The sequence below is a fragment of the Bos indicus x Bos taurus genome, chromosome 2, assembly GCF_003369695.1.
Source record: "Bos indicus x Bos taurus breed Angus x Brahman F1 hybrid chromosome 2, Bos_hybrid_MaternalHap_v2.0, whole genome shotgun sequence".
Taxonomy (NCBI): Eukaryota; Metazoa; Chordata; class Mammalia; order Artiodactyla; family Bovidae; genus Bos; species Bos indicus x Bos taurus.
In genome coordinates, this window is record NC_040077.1 from 36,067,827 (window position 1) to 36,087,462 (window position 19,636).

Sequence of the window (19,636 nt, forward strand, 5' to 3'; positions counted from 1 at the left end):
TGCATATCTAATCAGCTCATACAACCTTGTGTTTTCAGAGTTCACCATTTCTAATATCCAAGAGTTCTCTTTCCCAATCACACTGCTATAATTTTTCACATCCAGGCATGCAAAGTCACCCTTTTTCTAACATTAAACATGTTTAATCAGGACAATTTATAATAGCACTTTAGAGTTTTAGTAAAAGAGAGGCATTTGACACATGATATTTACAGTAATCAGAATACTACAAGATTTAAAGTGTAATTTTTTTTACAGTGTTAGATCAGGAAGCCAAATTGCCCAAGTCCTTAGTTAGTTGTTTGTACTGCTTTTGCAGGGAATCAGCATCCAGAAATTAATTAATAGTCTTCCTCTCCACAATGATCAGTGTCATCCCTGGGTACTACTAGCTGCCAACTCCTTTGCACCCTCGCTCTAGTGGCAATCAGCAAATGCTGTTAACATTAAACCACTTGTCCTAACGGCCGAAAGTCAAATGTCATACACAGGCAGGATCATAATTATGCTTTAGGAAGTGGATGGATTTGGCTTTGTTAACCAAGAATTAACTCCAAATCTGGAGGCCACTTGAACTAGTCCTTCTAGAAAATATTCATTATATATTGGCCTTGGGGATCCCAGGACATTTTTCAAGGATAACAGCTTCATGGGAGCTAAAGGCCTTGGAATTCTTTGTCAAATGGCTCTAAACCTTTTTTTGTCAAGCTCTAAAGATTCCCTCCACCTTCCCTTCTTGGACCAGTCAAATTTACACACATTCCAGCTCCACTTGAGTGAAATCCAAGTTCCCATTTAGGTATTTGCTGCTAACCACAGTTCTCATGCTTCATGGCCCTTTTGACATGTGTTTATTTGAAAAGGTAAGTCGATGAACCGGTGCCTTCCTCATATTTGACAAGTTCTACCTGACTTGGGGAAACCAAAGACGGCCCCATTCAACAAGCAGTGATGGGAGACCCAAAGTAACTCAAGGGATGTTACCTGGATGATTACCCACAGCCCCTTCAATAATAAAATGCAGATAAAAGCAGATGGACCACTGATACTCTTTGAAGAGTTCAGATTTCCATCCACTTCAAACTTAAACACAATCACAAACAGTGAAATAAGTAGGACATAACAAAACCCACAAATTAAAACCAAAGCACATTTTCCCGTATACAAGGAGTAGAAGGTTTGGTTTAACCTGGGTGCCCACCTCTAGTGAGGGACCTCCCACCACTCCTTGGTGTTCCAACATCAGCTAGGCTTCATTTGTTCCTCTCTTTGATTCCTTTTGTCTTGATTGATTTATTTAGCATCATGATTATAATTAATAATAAAAATTAATGTAATTTGTGTTCAGTTACTTCAGTTGTGTCTGACTGTTTGCGACCCTATGGACTATATAGCCCACCAGGCTTCTCCATCCGTGGGATTTTCCAGGCAAGAATACTGGTATGGGTTGCCATGCCCTCCTCCAGGGGATCTTCTTAATCCAGGAATCAAACCCATGTCTTCTGTTTCTTCTGCATTGCACCAGATTCTTTACTGCTGAGCCACTGGGGAAGCCCCAGTTCTAATTTAGTTTGGTGCATTTTTTAAACTACTTAAAAGAGGTAGGGTGTTACTATGTTTGAACCTTGGGAAATGCCCTAAATTCTTCACTCAAAGCTTATTTCTCTTTTTTCCCTACAATTATAATAAATTCAGTCATTTAATTTCACAGCACACAAATACTATAGAAGAGAACAGCTGACAAAATGAGTGATTGTTTCTTCTTGATGTAGCACAGCATATTAAGTCTACTTAATAGATATTGCTGAATGCAATAGTAAATGTATGAATGACTTGGTAGGCGAGTGATACCTTACAGCTTAACAAGAAGACAGAAACTATTTAAAAACAAATAAAAGAAACAAAAGCATAGAGAGTGGGGTCCATTTGGTAAGGGTGTGATCTATCTCTAAATTTTAGAAGTCTTTGATGATTATAGAATTATAGTTAATATTATAAGTATGACTAGTTAGTCAAGAAAAATGTCAAGGTATGCTTGAATGTCTTGATTTAAGAAGACAGAAGTCTGTCCTATATATTTTAAGAAAATTTTTATTTGAAAATAGTTTTAAAGCATAAACTTAAGGAAGGGATAATTTTCAGCAGTCTAGAAAATTGCCTTCTCTGCAATGCTTCATTCCTTAGCCATGTTTGATACCTGAAGGGATGAACTAATACAGTGAATTCTCCTCTGATGGAAACGACATCTCAGGGGAAGCAATGTACATGGAGAATGCAGATGGTTTAGAGCTAAGTGCTGATTCACGCCATCCTGACGAGTGAGAAGCGAGTCCAACCAACTCCAGTACGGTGCTGACACCCCTAAGAGAGTACTCATTACTGCTAGGAAAGGAGGAGTTAACAGCAAGCATTCAAACAATTCACTCCTTTGCTCTACCAAGCAACTGACAATGACTGACAATTAAGACCTCTGGACTGATTGACCTGAGGGGTGACCTGATCGCAGGGAGGGACTCAAGTGACCCAAACCTTAGTTTCTGCAATGCTACAGAAAAACAAAAAAAGAAGAAGAAGACAGTTCCTGGTAGCGAGCTCAGAACTTTTTAGAAAAAGGATGTTCCCCAAATCAAAAATGTTATATACATGCTATTTCTATTTGAGACTTAACTCCTGTTATGATGTCAATTACAGCCCTAGACTAAGGCCACCACAGACATTAGATTTCCCGGCAGCAACTCTGGCCATTTCATTTCCTGCTTGAGCTCAGGAAGCAGCACGAGGCACAGCTAGAGTTTCAGGACAAACGCCGTTTATTATCAGGAACCTGTTTCTCCCGGCCGGTTAAATAGAGGTGATCTCAACCATAGGTTGAACCCCACACTTAACGCTTCTCAGTTACAGTGAGCAAAGACTGACTTATTTTTTTGTTTGTTGTTTGTTTACAGAATTATGCAAAACTTATTCCTGGAGCTACAGTAGGGGTACTTCAGAAGGACTCTGGAAACATTCTCCAGCTGATCATCTCAGCTTATGAAGTATGAAATTTTACTGTTGGGGTCTTTTTGCATTTATTTGATGTTTAAAAACTATGTTTTAGGCGGTTAAATGCACTCTCCTTTGTTGGTAGAGATAGTTGGTAGAAAATCTCTCTGCCTTAATGCAGCCAAAATGTAAATTTTGTTCACTTTATTTGCAGATATTTTTCCCAGAAGGTGGGGCAGAAGGTAGAAAACTCATAAACCTGATCATAAAGTTAAGGTTGTTTTTATAGTAATAACCAACAGCAGCATTGTCACCTACAGAATTTTAATTCTACTGAAAAGTCTTCTTGAGTCACACAATTAAGCTTTCCTCTTCTCTGCCTAAAAAAAAAAATTGTTTAGATTGCCAATGAATAACAGCTATGAGAACTAACTCCACAGGCTTAATGAGACTGCATCATAACTCAAGGGAAAACAGCGAAGCACATCAGGAACACCACTTTGTAGATTCCCTGCTTTGAGGAGTCAGGGAAATTTTCCATTAGTGTTATATCATAAATACATTTTTACCTTTTTTTCTTTTTTTTTGCCTTGTCTTTGTAAATTAGTGCCTGAGGACAGAATTCTTCCCTTAAAACAAGATCCATACCTACAGGGTTGCTATGTTTTCTCTCTTTGTCTCCATTTCATAACCCAATCAACAGTGGGTGGCCTGTTGCCAACTCTTTTTATTTTGGTTCCTAAATATCACTATCAGCCCCTCTTTTGCTTTTCCTTACAAAGAAACACACATACACACACAAAGATTAAGTTCTACATTAGGACAGGAATGAAAAAAATAACATTTTATAAAGCAGTAAAGCTCTCGTATTTGCTCCAAATGTCAGTTGCATAATAACAAATGAATAAAATGCTAATGTTTGATGTTTCAAAATTACAAATAAGTGATACATATGCACTGTATAACAATACTTAACATATACAGAACCAGTGTTCCTGACATTTCAGAATCATCTGGAAGGTTTTTTTAAAATAGGTGTGTCTAGATTCCTTTCACAAATGTCTTAGGATAACTTTAAGGGGAGGAAGAGCAACATATTTTAAGAAACTCCCCACCCCAGTTTTTTTTTACTTCACCCCACCAATTTTGAGACTCTAACAGGGAAAAGCAAGATATTTTTTCTCAAAGACATGTTCTCAAAGAATAAAACACAGATGGTTCATTAAAGTTATGAGATGAGGGTATTTTTAATTCATATCCTCAGAAACTTCAGTTTTCTTAGCTCACATTAAAAATTAATCACCAGGTTAGTTCATGCTTGAAATTCTTCCAGACAGGAAAGCTTGTCAACAAAATACTATAAAAACCTTCCTCCCTCTCAAGCAGTAAAGTTTTAATGTGTAGACTCAAATAAAATCATGTGGCAAATCTTCACTGTGTTAGAAAATGCTCAATTTTCTTTAATTCAGGACTCTCAAAAATGCTGGCTACTAGCATCTTCACAGGAGGTAAGCAAATTATAAAACAGTGAATTGTCAAAAATATTTCCCCTCCCGTCTGACCAGCCCTGTCCGGGCCCCTGCTTGCTCTGCAGAGTTTATGTCTCACTTTATGTCCCCAGTCACATAACTTAGAGTAGTTGAAATCAAGACATCAAACATTTGCAGTGAATCTTGTGTCTTTATTTTAGTGTCTCAAAATTATGAAGTGTCTATTATTCTTAAATCAAACACTCTTGCTCTGTCTGGAGTTATGGTTGAAACTCGATGAGTCACTATGAGGCATGCAGCAAATCTTGGCACTAGTCCAACTTGTTTTTCTATTGTGTAATTTTTAAACGTATCCAAAAAGGACATGACTGAGCAACTGAACCGAACTGAAATGAAAAGGACTTTAAAACATGGGGACCCATGGACTGGATTTCTTCCCAGCCTAGAAAAAGAGAGAGAAGGAAAGAGACCATACTGAGAGAAAACACAAAACACTTCTGACTTGTAGTGGGGCAGGGGCAAACAATTTGTGTTTATAATTAGTGACTACAAACTTCAGCTCAGTATTTTACACGGACATTAAAAAAAAAAAACAAAAAAACAACACCTTAAATACCAGATGTGTATTCATCTGGCCATCATTTATTACTCTCTTTCATTCTCTAATCACATAATAAAACTGTTGAAATATTAATACTCCCAGGGGTAAGCTCCCCAGTTGGCATTTAAGTTCTGGAAGAGAAGTGACTTGTTTTGTTTTGTCTAGCTCATAGTAGATGCTGAATAAATGAGTGAATGAAAAGATGAAACCTAAAGACATATATTTATGTCCTTACTTTGGCAAATTCATATTAAAATATTCCTGGTGAAATCTGCAATAGGATGTATTATATCAATGCTGAGATTTCCTTCATTTTGGCTAGATTATGTTACTCACTACCTAACTGCTGTAATCTACAGACTTTCAGGGCATATCCCTCATTTCTCACTTAGTCCACTGTGCCTCTATCTCCAGTGCTACTCCTATCTTATCTTTTGATGATCTCAGCCCATATATATATGGTCCTTCTCATATCCTGGGCTCCCCGTTTCTTGAACTCTGATTCTGAAATGACCTTGTTCCCTTCCCACTTAATTACTTCTTCAAATCTGCACTCTCTCGTCATACCTTAAACCTTACCTTTGCCAATAAACACCTAGAACTGGACATGGAACAACAGACTGGTTCCAAATAGGAAAAGGAGTATGTCAAGGCTGTATATTGTCACCCTGCTTATTTAACTTCTATGCAGAGTACATCATGAGAAACACTGGGCTGGAAGAAGCACAAGCTGGAATCAAGATTGCTGGGAGAAATATCAATAACCTCAGATATGCAGATGACACCACCCTTATGGCAGAAAGTGAAGAGAAACTAAAAAGCCTCTTGATGAAAGTGAAAGTGGAGAGTGAAAAAGTTGGCTTAAAGCTCAACATTCAGAAAACGAAGATCATAGCATCTGGTCCCATCACTTCATGGGAAATAGATGGGGAAACAGTGGAAACAGTGTCAGACTTTATTTTTGGGGGGCTCCAAAATCACTGCAGATGGTGACTGCAGCCATGAAATTGAAAGACACTCCTTGGAAGGAAAGTTATGATCAACCTAGATAGCATGTTCAAAAGCAGAGATATTACTTTGCCAACAAACGTCTATCTAGTCAAGGCTATGGTTTTTCCAGTGGTCATGTATGGATGTGAGAGTTGGACTGTGAAGAAAGCTGAGCGCCGAAGAATTGATGCTTTTGAACTGTGGTGTTGGAGAAGACTCTTGAGAGTACCTTGGACTGCAAGGAGATCCAACCAGTCCATTCTACAGGAGATCAGCCCTGGGATTTCTTTGGCAGGAATGATGCTAAAGCTGAAACTCCAGTACTTTGGCTACCTCATGCGAAGAGTTGACTCATTGGAAAAGACTCTGATGCTGGGAAGGATTGGGGGCAGGAGGAAAAGGGGACGACAGAGGATGAGATGGCTGGATGGCATCACTGACTCAATGGACGTGAGTTTGAGTGAACTCCAGGAGTTGGTGATGGACAGGGAGGCCTGGCGTGCTGCGATTCATGGGGTTGCAAAGAGTCAGACATGATTGAGCGACTGAACTGAACTGAATATCAATTGTGTGCAATCAATTGTCCACTCACCATTTCTAATCTTTTCACCTTATTCTTGCTAATTCCCCTAATGTATTTTCCAGCTCCACTAGGGTCTCTGATTAATTGACCATATCTCCTCTGTACAGTTCCTCATCCCCCGATGTCTTCTCTCACCTGGTTCTCCAGTTTAAATTCAATCATTCTGGCCACTCCTTAGATATACTCTCAACTTCCCTGAACCTTATTGCTCCTTTGAGGTTTTTGGCCAACTATAGTCCTGGTGAAATCCAGTCACTCTGCACAGCTGAATGGAAGTGGGAAAAACATACAATCACGCCACCTGGTCTCACTTTAAATTCATGATCACGGTCCTCAAGCAGGCCCTCCGTGCTGCCTGGAAACCAGGATATGTTTCTATTAAATATCCAAATGGAGATATCTAGGAGTCAGTTCGGAGAAGGCAATGGCACCCAACTCCAGTATTCTTGCCTGGAGAGTCCCATGGACCGAGGAACCTGTGGGCTGTAGTCCACGGGGTCACTAAGAGTCGGACACGACTGAGTGACTTCACTTTCACTTTTCACTTTCATGCATTGGAGGAGGCAATGGCAACCCACTCCAGTGTTCTTGCCTGGAGAATTCCAGGGATGGGGGAGCCTGGTGGGCTGCCGTCTATGGGGTCACACAGAGTCAGGCGTCAGTTGATATGTTAGTCCAGGTTATTCAGCAGAATAAGCTGGACTTTCCCAAACACACTTCACCAATAGTTTTCTCCTCCTCAACTAATGGTAATTCCATTCTTCACATTGCTAGAGACAAAATTCTTGAAATGATCCTGACTCCTCTCTTTCTCTTACACTTTACATTTAATCCATCAGGAAATCTTGTGGACTCTACCCTCAGATTTATTTAGAATTTGGTCCAATCTCTGTCATCCTGGTTGGAGCCATCCTCCTCATTCACCTGAATTATTGCAAAATTTCCTAAATGCTATGTCCTGTTTCCACTTCTGTTTTCCTGCATCCTGCTTTCAACAAAACAGCTAGAATTTTCATTAAAAATATTAACTCCTATCACTTTTCTCTGTGCATGCCTGCATGCGTGCCAAGTTGCTTCAGTTGTGTGTCTGACTCTTTGTGACCCCATGGACCATAGCTCACCAGGCTCCTCTGTCCATGGAATTCTCCAGGCAAGAACACTGGAGTGGGTTGCCACATCCTTCTCCAGGGGATCTTTCTGCCTCAGGGATCAAACTCGCCTCTCTTACATCTCCTGCACTGGCAGGAAGGTTATCATCACCCTTCTATAGGTAACACCAATTGTTTTCTCATTTACGTAGAGTAAAAGTTGAAGTCTTTATAACATTCCATGAGTACCCTACCAGGTCTGGTCCCCTCCACCCATTACCTCTGAACTCACCTCTGTTACCTCTAACTCTCTGCTCTAGTACAGTAACTGCCCTCCTTGCTGTTCTGCTTCCAGACATCATCCTGTCTTTGTGCCTTCACATTGGCTGCACCCTCTTCCTGAAACACATTTTCTCACATAAATATACATGGCTAATTTTCTCTCACTTTCTTGAAACATCACCTTCTTAACAAATCCCACCCTGACCACTTTTAAAAGATCATAGCCTATGCCCCCTGCCCACACTCTCTTAATCTTCATTATCCCACCCTAACTTTTTCCTGTAGCATTTATTACCTTCCGGTGCTACATAATTTTCTCATATATTGTGTGGTTTCCTTTCTGTCCTCCCACACTGGAGTATAAACTCAGACAAGGGATCAGCTGTTTTAGAGGTTTTACAGAACAGTGTCCAGTACATAGTGGCCACTCAATTAGTATTTTCTGAGTGAATAAATTGGAAATGTAACTAGCTAAGATAAAACAGATTTGCAGGGTTCATTTTAATGCTAAATTGGCAGAATTTGAAATCTTAAGACATGATGTGAATAATCTTTAGGGCTGAGAAATGACACTTTAATCTCTGACAAAGACTACATTCTAAAAAAGTCAGCCTGTGTCAGTCAGTGGAAGGAGTGATCATGTGGAACAAATAACAAAGCAGGGAAGAGGAGTGACTTAGAATTTACAGTAAGCAACTTAGAATTACAAGGAAGGCGGGGTCCTCTTAACATGCAGTTGACAAATTATACCTCAGGAAAGTTTGAATCTGAATATGCCTTTAAAATTCTATCAATGGAATGTGCATAGGAACTCATCCTTTTAGAGGAGGTATGACTTAATTCATAATATTTTACAATTTGTTTTTATTCTGTTTTTAAAAAATAATTTAGTTTTGTCCCCCAAATACAGACTTCTATTTTACAAAAGAAAGAGGAATCCTTTAACTTTTATCTAGTCCTCTCCTTTACCTTTGTATCAACAATCCCATTCCTCATCATGCCTCAGGCAGGGGTGAATGCAGCCACATGCCAGCTTCCTTGACTCAAATTTTCCTATCCTCTCTTCTAGCCTGTCCTGCACACACCTTCCAGACAGCCTCCCTGCAGTGGTATTTTCAGTAAATCAGGCCCCTGTTTAAAAGCTTCAGGAAATGCTTCCCACAGGTCTTAACTCATCTCTCCAAACTACAGGGCTTTCTGTGGTCGGGTATCTCCCCAGACAGTTGGGGTGCAGGCTTGGGCTGAGCCCCTCTTGTCTCCATTCTGAACCACTCCTGGCACAGAGTTTTCTCTTTTCTGGCCCCCTCATCTGAAATACCATTGTCATCCCCTCCAGCAATCTAAATCCAACAGCCATTAAGGTCCAGTCTTCTAATACTTCAGCCTTCACTGACTACACTCTTTTCTGAAGTCTTCCAAACCCTTATGTATTACACTTTTTTTTTTTGTCCTAATTTAATGGTACACTGACTGACACTGTATGCTAACTGCTTCACTTGATTGCATCTTATTTTTTTCAGCAAGATGATCATCTTGATGGCAGAAATCCTATCTTATACTCATTCCCCCAGACCTGGCTCTATACTAAATGTACAAAAGGGACTCTATAAATTCGTATTGGTTTCAAGGCACATTTTCTCTCACATTTTAGCATCTCTAACACTAGGATGCATTTTGATTAGTCATATCTTACCGATGCTTTCAGTAGAATGAAAGTCACGATGTAGTGTTCACTGCCTGCACGTGTATAACTTGGCAGTAATTGAATGTGTTGTTGTCACTTCAATTCATTATGTGCCCTGTTGGTACTATAAGTGTTGAGGACAATCACAGTTTTAAAATACCTTCCAAGTGTTCACTATGATTTGATATTGAAAAGGTATTATCTATGCGGAAATGTACCAAAACAGAATAACAGGGGAGCAAATACTGATATCAGCAAAGCAAGTATTCATTGTTGGAGGAATGATCTGTATTTCTTTCAGAGTAAAAACCAGCTGCTTTATGGGACCTAAAAAATGATGATACTTAGGAGACAAGTAAAGGAAGCTATTGTTATATTTTGCTACTGAGATATAAGCAAAAGATTTGCCTTTTATATGCCATGTTTGGACTATAATTCATAGGACTGGACTATAATCCAGTCCTTGCAATACAGGACTAGAGAAATTTGCCAAACCCTCAAGATGAATAAAATAATTTTTAAATCAATGATGAACTGACAGGTTTAATTCATATGTAGTGCTGAACAATCTCGAAGTATTTTGTCATAGTTTATTAGTCATAAAATAATGGTGAATCTTGTAATAGATGGCATCTTAGATTTGATAAAATATGCTTGTGTGTGTGTATTACTTGCTTTCTTGCTTGATTGGTGATCTGGTAAATTTCTTTTAGACCAAATTTAATTTTATTCATTTGTTGTTTAATGAACATGATCACAGATTCTTCTCTTCGGGCTCTATTTTTTGGTTGTGATCTTGTTCAACTCTTTATGTCTCATCTAAAGGAACTGCGGTCTGAGGTGGAGCTGGAAGTGTTAGGAGACACGGAAGGACTAAACCTCTCATTTACAGCCATCTGTAACACCGGGATCCCCGTTCCACACCAAAAGAAATGCTCTCACATGAAGGTGGGAGACACAGTAAGTAGAGATCAATAGATCATCTGAAGAGTCATTCAGATGATCTGTCAGAAGTTACCTTAGTGCACTAAAGCTGGACTTTTCCTTTCAAGAATTTCAAAAGCGATTTTCAAAGATTTCCTAATAAATGCTTTCGGGAAAGCTGATCTCCATGGGCTCTGTATACTCCAGTGCATTTTGATGGCTTGTTGCTCTTGCCGTTTAGTCACTAAGTCATATGTGACTCTTTTGTGACCCCGTGGACTGTAGCCCACCAGGTTCCTCTGTCCATGGGGTTGCCTGGCAAGAATACTGGAGTGGGTTGCCATTTCATTCTCCAGGGGATCTTCCTGACCCAGGGATTGAGCCCACATCTCTTGCATTAGCAGGCAGATTCTTTGCCACTGAGCCACGAGGGAAGATCATTTTGGTGATTAGAAGAAGATAATTAGTATTTCCTTTTCCAGGCTTCATTCAACGTGACTGTGAGTTTACCAAACTGTGAGAGAAGGAGCAGGCACATTATCCTAAAGCCCGTGGGGCTGGGGGACGCTTTGGAAATCCTCGTCAGCCCGGAATGCAGCTGTGACTGCCAGAAAGAAGTGGAGGTGAACAGCTCCAAGTGCAACAACGGCAATGGTTCCTTCCAGTGCGGGGTGTGTGCCTGCCACCCTGGCCACATGGGTCACCACTGCGAGTGCGGGGAGGACACGCTGAGCACCGAGTCCTGCAAAGAGGCCCCAGGGCGCCCCTCGTGCAGTGGGAGAGGCGACTGCTACTGCGGGCAGTGTGTCTGCCACTTGTCCCCCTACGGAAACATTTACGGGCCTTACTGCCAGTGTGACAACTTCTCCTGCGTGAGACACAAGGGGCTGCTCTGCGGAGGTAGGCTATGTCCAAATGCACCTTCCTGGGAGGCTGTGCAGGTGTCAAGGAGGAGCTTTGCATCCTTGGTCCCTGCCACAGCCGCCTGGACATAATAGGTGCTCAATGAATGTTTGCTGATCAACTGAATGTGTTCACCTTTAGACTGATCTTCACTTATTTTTGTCTGGCTCTGACATTCCCTAGGGGTGAGATCTCTGAACTTACATCTCTATTATTATTTCCCTGGGGATAAAAGATTGGTTCTTTTTGGTTATTACTCAGATGCCACAAAACTGCATGTAATCAAATTCCATTATCTTCCAGGCCATTCTAGTTCAGGCTCCTTGTATGTGACCCAACTCTTAAATGCCTAGTACTTTGGGAAGATAAGAAGCCAAGCTGCTTAAGGGACACACAGCCAAGGACAAGGGACACAAAAGTACTAAGTGGTCTTTCAGGACCTTTGTTCACACCACACATGTGTTACGTGATGTACTAGGTTAGACACGGGGTATAATAAGCTCATTGGGGCTTCCCAGGCGGTGCTAGTGGTAAAGAGCCTGCCCGCCAGTGCAGGAGACATAAGAGACACAGGTTCAATCCCTGGGTTAGGAAGAGCCCCTGGAGGAATGCATGGCAATCCACTCCAGTATTCTTGCCTAGAGAATCCCATGAACAGAGAAGCCTGGTGGGCTACAGTCCATAGGGTTGCAAAGAGTTGGGCACGACTGAAGCAGCTTGGCACGCAGGCATGCATAATAAGATGAATAAGGACATATGTGAAGAAGGCTATGGAAAGGGTAAAAATGAAAAATTGCTTGAATTTTTTGAGATTGAGAAAAACTATAAATAGCAGAAAAATTTACATTCTAGTATCCCTTCTAGATGTGAAATCACTGCAGTTTAAGAATATATTACCTATTAAATGACTATGATAAAATCATTGAGAGATACACACATATATAGTTAAGTACAGTCTAGTAAGACAAGAATTACAAATGTGTTCATATACTTTTAAATGATACAGATTTGTGTTACAATTTAAACAGTAACTGACTGCTGAATTTAAGCCCTCACATCTTTTTTTTTTTTTTTTCCACAGTGTGTGAGCAGATAGCTTTTCAAAACAGAAAGCCATTACCTTTAGAGAAAACCTAGCAAGTTATGTTTTTCAACCACAGTGTCAGGAACATATAAAAGAGACTGATTTTCAGAAGAAAAGGCCCGAGAAAAGAAGCCTCAGAGAATCCCAAGCTGTTTGAAAACCATCTGATACCCTTAGAAGTGCACCTCCGTTTCATTTCTTGGCTTCTGCTACTGCAACAGATTCCTCTGAGGCTGCCTTCTTTCTTTCCCCTTGGAGAGTGAAAAGTTTAGGGTCTGTCCAGACTGAGACACATTTCTTGCCCCTTTCATTCAAAGGTGTTTTTCCTTATCTAATGGGTGTGTTTCCAAACCCACACTGGCCCTCTTTTCACGAGATACAGACAGAACACAGCCTGAAGCCAGAGACCATCACCACATCTCAGAGAATCTATTCAGCAGAACCTTAGATTGCAGTTCTAATAGAAATCGTTAATAAAATATGTGCTCAAGAGGTTTGAAATTGCCTTTAAAAAAAAATATGAAATGTAATCAAATACAGTATAACAGCAATACTGACCCCACCTATATTTTACCCTTTAAATCTGAAGTCAAAGAGATCTAAGGCTGTAGAAATCCTGGATTGTGTTCAACAACACAGTTCGTCCCAGTGTTTGATGGTCTTTCATTTCATTTTATGTCATGCGTGCAGACAGATATAAATTCAAAGAGTCAATTTGATCTGTCCATTTGTAGTTCAGACAGTCGGACAATACTGCCTCTTTTTGTATCAGATACAGTGATCACTACAGAAATTCTATATAGAAAATACAATTATTTCTGCACTTGGACTCAGAAAACTTTACCAATGCCCTTTTCCTTCATCTATTGGAGTACTCCCCCATCCTCAACCATGACTGTTTCTCAAAAGCAATTTTGTGTTTAGTAACATCTCAAATGATGTCACTCTGTAACTTTCTCTTTTAAAAGTACAATCAAGTACAAAAAGGTACAAAAGTAAATGAATAGTTTTGGCCTTAATCACCTAACTATTCTTAGCTCTAAATTCAAGAAAGAGTAACGGAATACGTACTGCGTGCCTGGCATTGTGCTTAGTGTGGGGGTAAAACTGACCCTGGCCTGTGAACACACATGCTCTTGATGCTGTTGTTTCCAAAGCAGCCTGACTATACTACAGCCTCGCTTCTCATGTGTGCATGTGCGTGCTAAGTTGCTTCAGTCATGTCTGACTCTTTGCAATCCCATGGACTGTAGCCCAGCAGGCTCCTCTGCCCATGGGATTCTTCAGATAAGAATGTTGGACTGAATTGCCATTTCCTCCTCTAGGGGATCTTCCCAACCCAGGGATTGGATCTACATCTCTTAGTCTTCTGCATTAGCAGCTGGGTTCTTTACCACTAGAGCCAGCTGGGAAGCCCCCACTTCTCAAGTAGACTCTGCAACATGTTGCTTTTCCAAAGGGCTATTATCATGATGTTCTTCCCGTGCACCTTCTTCCATCCATCTGTAAGATATAGGACTCCACTGTTTTTTTCCCTTGCCCAAATTCCATTAGTCTTTAAAATTTTGATTCTAAGAAATTGTACAAACAGCATTATAGAAAAAACTTCCTACCATTGTGCTCTTAGTTATCAGTCAATGACATTCCAGAAAGATCTATCTGTATCAAAAGAGCCTAATAATTTTTCCTTGATCTTTGATTATCATCTTGTTTCTACATGAAGTCATTATAAAGCTATTGTTGTATAAACAGGTACCTTAGATAAGTAGTTGTTTGTGGATATCAGTTAACAACTTTTGTGACTCAGTTAATGGTTCTGAAGTCCCAAAGAAAGGAGAGTTTCTAAATTCTGCAAGGAGCTCTTAGAAGGGTTTTCTAAAATTTCCGCCAAGTAATTTTTATATGGAGTGATATACTTGGGCATTCTCAAAGCCTTTCAAAATGCTCATTTCATTTGACAATATTTATACACTATATGTATTTTTCAGAATAAACTGTAATATAGAAATCTCTCCCTATCATGAAAGTAAGTTTCCCCCTTTGATAAGGAATAAACAAAAAGCCATTGAAGTTTAGATGACAGTTTACATATAAAAAGGAAATGAATGGTTTTGGCCTAAATCAACTAACTATTCTTAGCTTTAAATTAATTAGTTCAATTATGAATTAAATAGGTTATGAAATGCAGTATTAATGTCATGGATCCAGATAAACTTCAACTCATCTTTCATTAGAAAAGTGTATGTCATGTTTTGTCTCTCTCCCTACATATGTACACACACACACACACACACATACCAGGAGCAGTCAGAATCTAGCTTCAAAATCTTTGTGGTTTATCATTTGTTCTGGGATTACTTACTCCATGTCTCTTAAGGCCAAGTCATGAAGACAGAAAAGTAACCACCTACTGGGCCACAGTTTACAAGAGAAAAATCAGAATCCTTCTTTTTGCAATGAATATGGCAGGATCTCCAAAAAATGGAAACCTGCCTCACTTGGGATTTTTTTCACATCTGTTTGGTTTTCAGTATAATTACAGGAGTTTTAATACTGCTGGATAATTTTGCTATCAAATTCTTCGTACTGGATAGTATTTAGGAATCATAATAACTTACGTTTATACACTGCTCGTGTTTCCCAGGTGGCACTAGTGGTAAAGAACCCAACTGCCAGTGCAGCAAACATGAGAGATGTGGGTTTGATCCCTGGGTTGGGAGGATCCCCTGAAGGAGGGCATGGCAACCCACTCCAGTATTCTTGCCTGGAGAATCCCGTGGACAGAGGAGCCTGCCAGGCTGCAGTCCAGTGGGTCACAGAGAGTCGGACACCACTGAAGCAACTTAGCACAGCACAGCACAGAGCACCCTGCTTATTTATGGGCCAGGCACTGTTCTGAACACTGTTATGTATTATCTTAGGTGATCTTCATAACAGTCCTATCAAGTAGTGCTATTAATAATCCCTCCTTACCAATGAGGAAACTGAGGCACAGAGGGGTTGAGTAACTTCCCCAACTTTGCCCAGCCCAGAAGTACCAGAGCCAGGATCCAGACCTGTGCTATCAGCGTCGATGTCCGTGCACTCACACGCTATGTACTCATGCGCCACCACCACGCCCATGTGTCTTTGGAATGTTGCCAAGGAGCAAAACTTGAGAGGCAATACCTGGGGCACACTTCTTTTTCTGAAGAAAAGTATGTTACAGAATTTGCAAGTAAGAGTTGCTTGTTTGGATCATCAAATGCCAGTTTAGGATCTTGGGCATGATACGCAACCAAAAAATACTATGCAAGAACACACAGGCCCATTATCTGAAACACTTTATTTACCATTTTGTAGTAGTTCATGCTCCAGTACTCTTGCCTGGGAAATCCCATGGATGGAGGAGCCTGGTAGGCTACAGTCCATGGGGTTGAGAAGAGTCGGACACGACTGAGCGACTTCACTTTCACTTTTCACTTTCATGCACTGGAGAAGGAAATGGCAACCTACTCCAGTATTCTTGCCTGAAGAATCCCAGGGACGGAGGAGCCTTGGTGGGCTGCCATCTATGGGGTCGTCGCACAGAGTCGGACACGACTGACGTGACTTAACAGCAGCAGCAGTAGTTCATACACTCCTCTGGCCAGCTCTTCAGGAGCCCCTCTTACCTCTCTGGCTCTTCTATGAGGATCTCTGGTTACATTATAAATGTTGATACTCTTCAGGGACTTACTCACTCTATCTGCTTGCCCCAGATAATCTCATTCCCATCAGCTTCAATTGCCACTTATCCCTGGTGGATTACAAAACCCAAACTTCAGGGCTGTATATACGTATCCAACCACCCACAGGTCTTTTAAACTCCACAGAACCAAAAATGAACTTATTGTCTTCCCTATCCTAAGCTTCTCTTCCCCCTCTCCTTCAGAACAATCTATTCACTTAAAAATTAAAAACTTTCTATGCCAGGCATTGGGGATAAGGCACCATAAGAGTTACTTCCATTCAAGGGCAGTAAAAAGATGCCCCATCCAGCTAGTAGCCCAGTCTGGTCATCTGAAGAATTCTATCCTCTCTCTCCCTCGCCCTCTTCCCTGGGCATCTCATGCCTTGAATTTCATCCCGTTTCCTCTCCAAGCTCACAGACACTTCTCAGGACTCATAGCTTCTTATCTCTATTGCTGGGAGAAAAATAATATATAAACACATGCACACAGTTGATCCTTGAACAACACAGGTTTGAAGTGCGTGAGTCCACTTATATGCAGATTTTTTCAATAAATATATTGGACATATTTTTAGAGATTTGCAACAATTTGAAAATATTCACAGATGAACTATGTAGCCTCTTTGTGACCCCATGGACTGTAGCTTACTAGGCTCCTCCATCCGTGGGATTTTCCAGGCAATAGTACTGGAGTGGGTTGCCATTTCCTTTTCCAGGGGGTCTTCCCAACCCAGGGATCGAACCTGGGTCTCCTGCATTGCAGACAGACACTTTACCCTCTGAGCCATCAGAGAAGTCTCCAGATGTAGCCAGACAGAGATACCAAAAAAGAAAATTTACATATGTTGTGAATGCATAAAATGTATATAGATATTGCTCTATTCTTACACAGGCATAAAGTAAGTGATATTTAATGTAAAATTAATAATGTGTTATTTTTCTTACTGTTTGATAACTTTGCTTTCAAAGCATTATATTACTGTCTAGTATGCCTCTCTCATAATTGGAGAAACTGCAAATCAGCCTACTATTAAAGGTAAGTGGGTTTTAAGAAAAGGGAATCATGTTTGTAATATGAATATGTCCATAATACTATAGCCATTAATATTTTAACAATTCATTCATTGGTGTATAGGCTAGGCTACTCTGAAGCAATGATACTAATCACACTGGGCTGCCATAAAGTAATCATATCATTGTTTATTCATTATCAATGCATAGCTATATCTGTAAATAAACATAATTTCTTTTTCACATTATCTTTTCATTTTTGATATCTAGTGTTAATAATTTGCCTAATATCTGTAGTGTTATAAGATGATTTTGATGTAGGTACTGCCAGATGATTCATCTAGTAAACTTACAGTATCGATAAATACAGTTAGTCGCTCAGGGGTGTCCAACTCTTTGCAACCCCATGGACTGTAGCCTGCCAGGCTCCTCGGTCCATGGGGATTCTCCAGGCAAGAATACTGGAGTGGGTTGCCATGCCCTCCTCCAGGGGATCTTCCCAACCCAGGGATAGAACCCAAGTCTCCTGCATTGCATGAAGATTCTTTTTTTTTTTTTTTTAATTTTTTTAAATTAATTTTATTTTATTTTTAAACTTTACATAATTATATTAGTTTTGCCAAATATCAAAATGAATCCACCACAGGTATACATGTGTTCCCCATCCTGAACCCTCCTCCCTCCTCCCTCCCCATACCATCCCTCTGGGTCGTCCCAGCGCACCAGCCCCAAGCATCCAGTATCGTGCATTGAACCTGGACTGGCATCTCATTTCATACATGATATTTTACATGTTTCAATGCCATTCTCCCAAATCTTCCCACCCTCTCCCTCTCCCACAGAGTCCATAAGACTGTTCTATACATCAGTGTCTCTTTTGCTGTCTCGTATACAGGGTTATCGTTACCATCTTTCTAAATTCCATATATATGTGTTAGTATACTGTATTGGTGTTTGTCCTTCTGGCTTACTTCACTCTGTATAATAGGCTCCAGTTTCATCCACCTCATTAGAACTGATTCAAATGTATTCTTTTTAATGGCTGAGTAATACTCCATTGTGTATATGTACCACAGCTTTCTTATCCATTCATCTGCTGATGGACATCTAGGTTGCTTCCATGTCCTGGCTATTATAAACAGTGCTGCGATGAACATTGGGGTACACGTGTCTCTTTCAATTCTGGTTTCCTCAGTGTGTATGCCCAGCAGTGGGATTGCTGGATCATAAGGCAGTTCTATTTCCAGTTTTTTAAGGAATCTCCACACTGTTCTCCATAGTGGCTGTACTAGTTTGCATTCCCACCAACAGTGTAAGAGGGTTCCCTTTTCTCCACACCCTCTCCAGCATTTATTATTTGTAGACTTTTGGATTGCAGCCATTCTGACTGGTGTGAAATGGTACCTCTTAGTGGTTTTGATTTGCATTTCTCTGATAATGAGTGATGTTGAGCATCTTTTCATGTGTTTGTTAGCCATCTGTATGTCTTCTTTACCATCTGAGCTACTAAGGAAGCCCAAGAATACTGGAGTGGGTAGCTGATCCCTTCTCCAGGGTATCTTCCCAATCCAAGTATCAAACCAGAGTCTCCTGTATTGCAGGCGGATTCTCTACCAGCTGAGCTACCAGGGAAGCCCTGTGTAACAAACAAAATATGTGTTGATCAACTGTTTATGTTATCAGTAAGGTTTCCAGTCAACAAGAAGCTGTTAGTAATTAAGTTTGGGGGAAGTTAAAAGTTATTCTCAGACTTTGGACTAAGGGGAGATGTAAAGTAGGGGGCGGTGCCCCAACCCATGGGTTGATGAAGGACGAACGGTATATATACATACACATAATCGCACACACACACACATCAAGTAGCTAACTATAGGCTTCTAGATTATCTCATTTCATGCATATGTGCTCAGTTGTGTTGGACTCTTTGTGACCCAATGGACTATAGCCCGCCAGGCTCCTCTGTCCATAGGATTCTCCAGGCAAGAATACTAGAGTGGATTGCAGTTTTCTTCTCCAGGAGATCTTCCCAACCCAGGGATTGAATCCTCATCTCCTGAGTCTCTTGCATTGGCAGGCAGATTCTTTACCACTGTGCCACCTGGGAAGCCAGCCCATAAATTCTATTTGATATAACATCAGGCAACCTAGTTGATCTTCAGTTAAGAGACCAAGTCAATAAATACACACCATTAGCAAAACACACTACTACACTATTTACACTATCCTATCTACGCTCCTTCCCACCCCTGCACAGCACTCACTTTTTTCCCTTTTTTTCCTTCAGTCTTTTTGATGGTGTTTA

At 40.5% G+C, this 19,636-nt stretch overlaps 1 protein-coding gene across 8 annotated transcripts in view; it reads left to right on the plus strand.

Moving 5' to 3' along the window:
- Positions 1-19,636, plus strand: part of ITGB6 (integrin subunit beta 6) — a 150,781-nt gene that overhangs the window by 105,757 nt on the left and 25,388 nt on the right. For all 8 annotated transcript variants that reach the window (XM_027559647.1, XM_027559654.1, XM_027559663.1 and 5 more), the window contains 3 exons: positions 2,946-3,035; positions 10,526-10,660; positions 11,107-11,524. In XM_027559647.1, coding sequence (XP_027415448.1) covers positions 2,946-3,035; positions 10,526-10,660; positions 11,107-11,524 — 643 coding nt within the window. The remainder of the gene's footprint in view (positions 1-2,945; positions 3,036-10,525; positions 10,661-11,106; positions 11,525-19,636) is intronic.